The 8,619-nt window shown below is 45.1% G+C and overlaps 1 protein-coding gene across 1 annotated transcript in view; it reads left to right on the top strand.

Annotated features, from left to right (window-relative positions):
* Positions 1 to 8,619, top strand: part of MYBBP1A (MYB binding protein (P160) 1a) — a 66,889-nt gene that overhangs the window by 15,007 nt on the left and 43,263 nt on the right. Inside the window, exons 13-21 of the mRNA XM_010006067.1 lie at positions 284 to 392; positions 772 to 859; positions 2,238 to 2,393; positions 3,116 to 3,201; positions 3,890 to 4,027; positions 4,775 to 4,939; positions 5,957 to 6,114; positions 6,824 to 6,958; positions 7,851 to 7,962. Coding sequence (XP_010004369.1) covers positions 284 to 392; positions 772 to 859; positions 2,238 to 2,393; positions 3,116 to 3,201; positions 3,890 to 4,027; positions 4,775 to 4,939; positions 5,957 to 6,114; positions 6,824 to 6,958; positions 7,851 to 7,962 — 1,147 coding nt within the window. The remainder of the gene's footprint in view (positions 1 to 283; positions 393 to 771; positions 860 to 2,237; positions 2,394 to 3,115; positions 3,202 to 3,889; positions 4,028 to 4,774; positions 4,940 to 5,956; positions 6,115 to 6,823; positions 6,959 to 7,850; positions 7,963 to 8,619) is intronic.

The raw sequence follows: 8,619 nt of genomic DNA, 5'->3' as shown, positions 1-8,619 counted from the left end.
TCTAAGTGTTTTCTGATGCTCTTTCTGGAGATTGATTTCCCATAAAGCCCTGTGTGTTGACTGTAGTGTTGGGAATCTTAGCCTGTTCCCAAGTGCAGGGGTTTCTATGAGCCACACAAGCTGAGATGCTGTTGTTGGGTTCAGCTTGTATATTATACATATGTCCAAGAAATGAAATGTTAAGCCCACAAAACAGTGCTGTAGGTTTGGTCATATTTTCAATCTGATAAGGGAGGATTTGCTGGTTTAAGTGTGAAAGGCTCAAAGGAGTTTCTTTCTTCAGAACACTGCAGTCTGTGAAGAACCTGCAGAAGAAGGAAAACAAATTAAATGGTGCCAAAGTCGTTGCTTTCCAGCAACTTCTGCTTTTAATGGCTGTTCATCTTTTCAAGGTAAGACCTCTGAAGCATCTTTGAGTGGTGTAAAATAGGCTGATATAGCTGGGCGTTCTGAACACTGATCTGGAGAGTTTCTTTGTGTTCAGAGATCCAATCTTTCACAGTCTCTGGCTTTTAAAAAAGGACAATTGGCAGCTAATAAACTGTGATTCTCACACTGACTAGACATCAACTTACAGGGGCACAGCTTGACCTGAGCATTGCTTTTGCTCTGGATTTGCTGCCAAGTATAGCAATTTTTACTTAGTTTTGTATTTCTTCTGCAAAGTGGTTGTAGTAGCTGATTTTAATATCTGCACCTATTTAGATTGGGGTGTATTTCTTCTGTTGGGAGTGGGAAATTCAGAGAGGGTGTTTGCTTGTGATCAAACAGGATCAGTCTGAAACAGTGGATGTTCTGAGTGACCTTCTGAACTGCACAGAGAGGGCATTCAGCAAAGAACCTAAGAAGAAAAAGACTGGTGAGTCTTTCCTACAGAAGGAAATGGAGTGGGGTTGTTAGGGGTTTGTCAAAAGACAGAAGATGGCAGTTCTGCATTAGTGAAGAACTCTGCCTCAGTTCTGGCTTGATGCCCTTATCCCCAGGAGAACCCTCTCTCCTTCATTCTCTTTCCTTGTCTTTCTAAATCTCTTGTTTCTTGTCCAGCTCTCTGTGCCCTCAGGGGGTTGTGTTCCTGTGTGCCCCTTCATGGGCAGGTGAGCTCCAGAGCTGGGCTCTGTGCAGATGAGCAGTGTCTAAGAGAATTCACTCTTGAGTCCTTATTCTGTGCTGGCCAAGGGCTTGACTGAAGTGGTGGTATCTGCCAGGACAAAGCTGTGAGATCTCCTAACATTTGACAGGCTTGAAACTGTGTTTTCAGAGCTCAAGTTCTGGGTAAATTAAGTGTGGTGTATATGTAGTTACAGCCTGTTAGCTGATTTAGCCTGATCGTTGTTCAGGGCCTATAGAACCAGGTTGAGACTTGACCAGGAATGAACCTGGCTTGATCCTTTGAATTTCTTTCTAGCTGTGGTCTTGTTGCTCACCTTAAATCTCTATGTAAATTTGAAGGTACTGTGAAAACAAAAGCTTTATTTCTGTGGTGGCTTGGTTGGATGTAGATCAGGCTTCCCAAGCTTTTGGGCTTATGGACCAGTTTCAAACTGGCACTTCCCACGGGCTGCTGTGACTCCTGATTTCACTGGAAACACTCTAACATGTATATACTTATCCTGGTTACTTTTATGAGGCCAAGCAGGTGTTGCATGGTTTGCAGAACTGTGAATCTTAAGTAATGATTCAATGAATGTAATTCTTGTTACCTGCTAAGGCTTCGAATGGCCTAAAGACAATTTCAAGTATGTTTCTTAGAATCATAGAATCATAGGATGGTTTAAGTTGGAATGGACCTTAAAGATCATCTAGTTCCAACCCCCTGCATGGGCAGGGACACCTCCCACCAGCCCAGGCTGCTCCAAGCCCCATCCAACCTGCCCTTCAACACTGCCAGGGATGGGGCAGCCACAGCTTCCCTGGGCAACGTGGACCAGGCTCTCACCACCTTCATGCTAAAGAATTTCCTCTTAATGTCTCACCTGAATCTCCCCTCTTCCAGTTTGAATCCATTCCCCCTTGTCCTCTCACTACAAGCCCTTGTCAAAAGTCCCTACATGTAGTATCTTTCCAACACAGCTACAATCTTTAGCTTCACACTTGAGTATTTCTGGTCTGTGTTGCCAAATGAGCACTAACTACAGGGACTAACTTTTTTCCTTGGTGGATTTTTCTGTAGTGTCTTGTGGCTGTGTCAGTGTAGTGTTTTTGCCCCTTCCTGTCATAGTTTGTTTGTTCCTGTGCAGACAACACAGAGCCAGGATGGGTTGAGGTGATGGTGGAAATCCTCCTCTCCCTCCTTGCCCAGCCCAGCCTCCTCATACGTCGGATTTCAAAGAGTGTGTTTGTAAGGATATGCCCTAACCTGACCAAGAGGAGCCTGCAGCTGATCCTGGATGTAAGTGAGGCACTAGCAGGGCATTGTACTGTTTACCTGTCTTCTCCCTTACAGATATTCAAGCATGTGTCTATTTTGGGATTAAATGAAGGCCTCCATGATTTAAAAAAGATCTGACACAATTTGTGCAACTGAATTTTAAATGTAACTTACAGAGACTTGTTCTTTGTTGGGGTTTTTTTGGTGTTGGTGGTTGTTTTTTTTAATGGCAGCCTGAGATCTGCTAAATTTAAGCTGTATTCTGTGGCAGTTTTAGGCTGAAGAAATTCCTGAGTTAGCTTATATAGCTGGTAGATTTTATATGTGAGTATAAATGGTAACAACTGCTTTTTTTCTAGACAGGCTGGGCATAGAGGGCTAAAATAAGTGACTGACAATTGAATTGGTTGTACTGCTGAGGAAGGTTATGTCTTCTGAGAGAGTAATATGTGGATTGCAAAGATCTGCTGTCTGGTACTTTATATGATGAACCTAATATTTAATTTGTAACAAATCAAAATGTGTGATGTCACTGACTTCCTCAGGTTTTTCTTAACCTTTTTTGGGTACTTATAGAAAGAACTTAGCACATGAACAATCATATTATAAGCCAGAGAGGTGAATGCCCTTGCACACTGTTTCATTATTCAGCTGGCTTGCTGTGCCAGAATTCCTGTGTGTTTTACACAGGAAACACCTCAAAATGAAACATTGAAAAAACACAAGTCCTTCTTTTTTTGCAGGTAGTTGATCCATACCAAGAGCAAAATGAAGAAAGTGCTGTTGTGGTGATGGAAGAATCAGAGAAAAAGAACAAGTCTGATCAGGACATGGTAATTGCTGTGCCACTGCCAGTGAAAAATACTCTGTAGGCCTTCAGTGTTTAAAAATAATGTTTCTCCTGATCTGTGGTAACAGACAGAATTACATTTCCTTGTCTTGAGTAAAATGTCTGTTGCTCTATTAAGATGAATTTTGAAAGTGCAACACATAAATGCCTTGTTAGAAATGTGTTTGATTGTTTCTTGGCCTTGAAGAACATACCTTGTAGGTATGGCTGGCTGAGTAGATGATTTCTTGAGGAGCAATGACTGCATCCTGAAGTCAGCACTGGCCTCTCCTTTTTGTAGCTACAGACTGAATTGTTGCTCTGATGCAACACAGTTCAAGATCTCTGTTCAAGATCTTGGGGTTTTAAGAATTGCAGAGATTCAATCACAGAGCATTACAAGCATTAGCAGAAAGGAGGGTCAGATGGAGGCTGTTACTTCAGATGTTCCATGGAAGCTTCTTTTTGATACTCATTTAGCATGACAGAGAAGTCTGTATTAAGTTGTGGTTTTAGCTCTTGTGAAGACCTGGTGTTTTGTTAACCTGAGTGTCTTTATTTGAATCTGCAGGCTGGAAACAAGGCAGTGGGTTGAGAGGGGGGCTTGAGTTTTTATTTCTGAACAGTGACACTTGAGAATGGAGTAGGGACTGAAGAATGGTTGGGTCATGAGAGGAACTTTTCTTCCTCAGGATGAGGAAGGAAGCGAGGACTCCTCAGATGGTGACTCTGAAGAAGAGAATGACAGTGGAGAGGAGGAAAAGAATGAAGAAGTTGATGAGGATTTTCGCAGTCAACTGATGAATGTTCTCCAAGCAGGGAATGCAGTGGTATGTTTTCACTGCCTTCTTTGATACAGACACCAGGGGGCTTGGGGTGGTGAAAGACTATGTAATACCCACATCGTATCTGAGCCCAGGCAGTGATAACCCTGGCAGTCATCTGTCATCTTTGTATGGCTTTTGAAGCAGGCTGTGGGAATAAATCACTTGTTCTTTTAATTAGTGTTTGGAGTGGTTTAGCTTGTCCAGGCCTGATACAACTTGTATTCCTGCCTGTAATAAGCAAGATTGAGGTGAACTCAAGTCCTGAGACACTGTAAGATGGTGCCTGTACTGGATGGCTTATGTGGAGGAGTGATCCTTGTAGGCCACTCTAGAGAATTCTTGCAGCAGCATGGGAGTGTGGCTTAATGATTCCTATAAAGGCTACAGACATAGAATCATAGAATGGAGAGGATTGGAAGGAACCTTAAAGATCATTTACATAGCAAATTATTAACCTCTTTACTGAAGAAGCAACTGTACAGAGGGAGTTGGTGTCATAACCTCAGCCTCTTCCCTCTCCCAGTCCTCTAACTCTGTGTCAGTACTGTGCAGCCACGATTAACTTGGTGGGAAGCAGGAGCTTGATTTCTTATGGGTCTGAGCATCTGTTTTCCCTCCCCATGTTGTTATTCTGGGTCTAGAGGGAGCTACATCCCTGCTGTGGGGTTGGTCTTGGCTGTGATTCTCTCCCTTTTCTCTTTTTGAAGTACCTAAGATAACATGTTTCTTTTGCATTCTGAAAACATAAAGGGAGGAGATGAGAGTGATGAAGAGCTGGATGATGAGGCTATGATGGCTCTTGACAAGAACATCTCAGCCCTTTTTGCAGAGCAGCAGAAGAGGATCCAGGCGAAGAAGGATGAGAAGGACAGGATACGGAAAGAGAAGATCCTACGGAGGGATTTCAAGATTAAGGTGGGAGATAAGTGTGTGGTGTGAAGACCTCTGCCTTACTAGCATGTTAGTTGTGGCTTACTGCATGCCATGAGCTACTTAACACTAAACAGCTTGGACATTTGTGTATGTCATAAACTCCTGGAGGTTGGGATTGGATTAGTCTGGCTTCCTACAGCACATGACACACCAAGGTTGTGATCAGTGACTGGGGCTTCACGTGCCTGCTTCAGAACAAAAACTGCTTTCAAGAAGTGAACTGTGGTTTCCCTTTGCTATTCTGAAATGTTTCAGTGTATTAGAGCCTTTCCCACACTTACCCAAAGGCAGGTGCCTGTCAGATTTTGTAAACTGGACAAGCTTGGTGTGCCTTAGTGTGATATGCGTAAAATTCCTCTGGTAATTTTGCAGTGTGACTTATTTTGGGGCTTGTTATGCTAATAACATCAGGAGAAATGTGGCTAACACCCCCTGGTTATTTTTTGACTGCAATACTGACTTCAGCCACCGAATGTCAGCATGGGGACAGCTCCAGCCACTCGTCCATAGAGTTATCAGATGAGCCAAGATGAAGGCTGAATGGTGTAGTGAGCCACTGGCTTTATTGCATTTCCATTTTGGTGCTGTGCTTTGAGAGGCTAATTTTATGTTCATGCACTGTCTGGAAGTCAAGGGAGGGCTTGCTGGGGTGAGAGCTGTCATTTAGTGGTGCTAACAGATCTGTGCCAAGTTATGGTGACTGCAAGTCTGGCCGGGTGGCAGGGTTATTCATAACTGCTGTTTCTAAATGTGGCACAAAATAGGCTGAAGTCAACAGAGAGCCTTTAATCTTCAGTGTCAGCTTGTTAATTTTCAGCTTCTCATGCCCTAGCAGTACAAATGATAGCAGAAGGTGTACAGATCTCAGTGGCAAATTTTTTTTTTCAGCCCCTCCCAGCTGCTCTGTAGCCCACTCGAGTCTGCAGGAGTTGCCATGGGCAGATCCATCATGTTTCTCTGTCTCTGTTAGTTCTCACATCAGTAATTCTGTGTTTGTAGGTGCTGGATCTGATTGAAGCTTTCCTGGTTAAGCAACCAGAGAATCCGTTGGTGTTCGACGTTATTGAGCCCCTGCTTCGGTTGATTGAGCAGTGCATGAGCTCAGACTCAGACAAGCAGGAGGTTGACTTCCTCCAGAAAACAGCCAGTATCTTCAGGTAAGTGTCCTCAGTCCCACAGATAATAAGTGGTGGCTTCTGATAGACACCAGTGGTGTTGGCTGAATCCCAGAAGCTGGTCTGACTAGGGTTGAAGACTGGACTTTTGAGTGTCAAACCTGTCTGCAGGTGAAGCCTTAAGAGCAAACACTGGTCTTGCCCACACAATGCCATGACACTGTATCTCCACAGGCCTCTGCCTGCCCAGTCAGAGGATACAGCAACTCTCTAGACTTCCAGAGTTGCTGCTGTGGTTGGAACAAAACTCCCAAAAAGTTACTGTTGAGACAAACAGGGTGCAAATTCTCTATCCATGGCCAGCAGCAAGGCATGATAAAAGTTAGTCATAGACATAACTCATGGGGTGGGACATGATGTGCACCACTTCGTGACATCCTCAGCACTAAAGCATTTTCAGTGTTGCTCTCTACCCCTGTTGAGAGGCAGGTCTGCAGTAAAGGGGTTTGAGGCAGCTCCTGTTGTGGGAGCTCTGGAGGAAAATTGGCTCTGATGCCTGGAGAAGTGCTTGAAGGTGAAGAGCAGCAAGTGTCCTCACCCTTCTTGCCACAGCAACGACTGCCTCTTTTGCTGCCCCCCCTTTTTGTTTGTGTGTCCCCCTGAGCCCAGTGATAAGGGTTCATCACTATCTCTCCCCCCAAAGCTCTACCTGTAGGTGATCACTTTGGATTTATTTCTAATGCTCTTTCAGGAACTCACTGTGCAGAGCTAAGCAGTACTGCAAGAGGGTGGATGCCTTGCAAGAAGATTTGCATGCTTTTGTAGAGAGGCTTGTGGAAAAAGCCTGCAAGCACACTGACTCTTCTGTGGCTCTCTATTATTTCAGGTGAGTGTTAAAAAGGAGTGTGTCTGCTCAGTGCCCTGACTGTGCCTTCTGTAAGCAGGCATAATGTTGCATGGTGAAACAGTTCAGAGAAGTGAGACTCCATGAAGGCTGTGTGTCAGCATCTGTGTCTTACATGAGAATTAGCCATCCTGGCAGTCTGAAGCACTTTCAAACAGGTGTACATTTTTTGGTGATCATCTACCATGGGCTCTGTGATACAGGAATGGTCTGTTACTTTGGGTACAGGCTTCTTTGGGGAGTAATGAGTTGTGTGTGATTCAGTGTGGGGATGAGTTTAATTTACAGTCCATCTGAAGTGATTCTTTTGCAAATGCTGTGGTTTCCTGTCTCCACGATAGCACGATGAGGAAAATAATTATTATGAGTCCTGACTGTGCATATATCTGTGTTTACTCCTTTACCACTGAGTGCAGGTGAGTTAGGACAAGCTGTATGTGTATCTCTTGGGAAACACGAGCAACCTTGCTGGTGTAAATGGGAGGTGCCAGTTAGCAGCAGGCTCTCTTGTGACTTGCAGGCAGTTTCAGGAGGACTTCCATACTCTGTGTGAGATTTCTCAGCACAACTGTGTATGCAGTGGGTACCATCTCACAGGGCAAACCCTGTGCCATTGGGCAGTGTTGGCTCTGCAGCACACCTGGCCCACTGCAGTCACTGCAGTCCAGAGAATGAAATGATGCAGCCTCAGAGGATTTTGTGTCTAAAGGTCTGGCAAGAGTGAGTTAGACCCAGAGAAGGCCTCTCTCAGACTCTTTTACCCTCCGTGGTACAGAATAAGTTGCCTGCATCCTTGGCATCTGCCCTCAGATGGTTTTGCAGTGGCACTGTGACACTGTGGTAACTGCTGTGTTTCTCCCCTTTTCTTTTATAGTGCCTCATTATACCTGCTCAAAGTGTTGAAAGGAAACGTGTCTGATAAGTCATCAACTCCTCCCACCCCCTTGCCAGAGAAAGGGAGCAGCACCATCCCACAAGCTGCTCAGGTGAGGCAGCAGGCTGCTCTTCAGGCAGTGCTTTTAGCCATTAAGGTTGCATTACCCCATTTCCCTGAGTGGGTCTTGCTCATTCAGTCTCCCAGTTCTGCTGCCTGCAGGTACCTGTCTACAGTTTCTTTTCCAAAAAGCTGTCCCATTCCCCCTCCCCTGCTGGCCCTCCTGCCTTGGCAGTGCTTGCTTGCCCGTAGCCACCAGGGGCTGCTGCTGCTGTACAGTGGATCCAGGCTCATTGCCTAAGAAGCCTGATGTACAGTTTTTCTGCTTTCCTGGCTGGTTTGCTGTTTTTTCCATCAACCTCCTGGCTGTCACTGGTGTGTTCTTTTCCAGGAGAGTGCTGAGGAGCAGGGAGACACAGGACAGTGGTGGATGAGAGTGACTTCCTATTTCTCTGAGCTTTGGGCTGAGTTATCTGAGGGTGAAGAGTGTGGAGCAGCCCTGATTCCAGTGGCAGTTGTTTGCAGGGAGACTCTCCATCTGGCTGTGCTATGGATGTGTGTTACATGGGAAGCCCATGTCTGGTTCCATTCCACCTGCTGTCTCTGCTGAATTTCACAGGTCCCTGCATTTGGTGACCCTGTTTTTGTGCAGCCCAGTACAGTCACCTCCACTAGAGACCTGGCAAGTAGTGTTTCACCAGCTAGCCTG

This window comes from Chaetura pelagica, unplaced genomic scaffold (assembly GCF_000747805.2).
Source record: "Chaetura pelagica isolate M959 unplaced genomic scaffold, ChaPel_1.0 scaffold49, whole genome shotgun sequence".
NCBI classification, from domain to species: Eukaryota; Metazoa; Chordata; class Aves; order Apodiformes; family Apodidae; genus Chaetura; species Chaetura pelagica.
The sequence above is the reverse complement of the archived record's forward strand: the minus strand, read 5'-3'. Positions and strand labels throughout refer to the sequence as shown.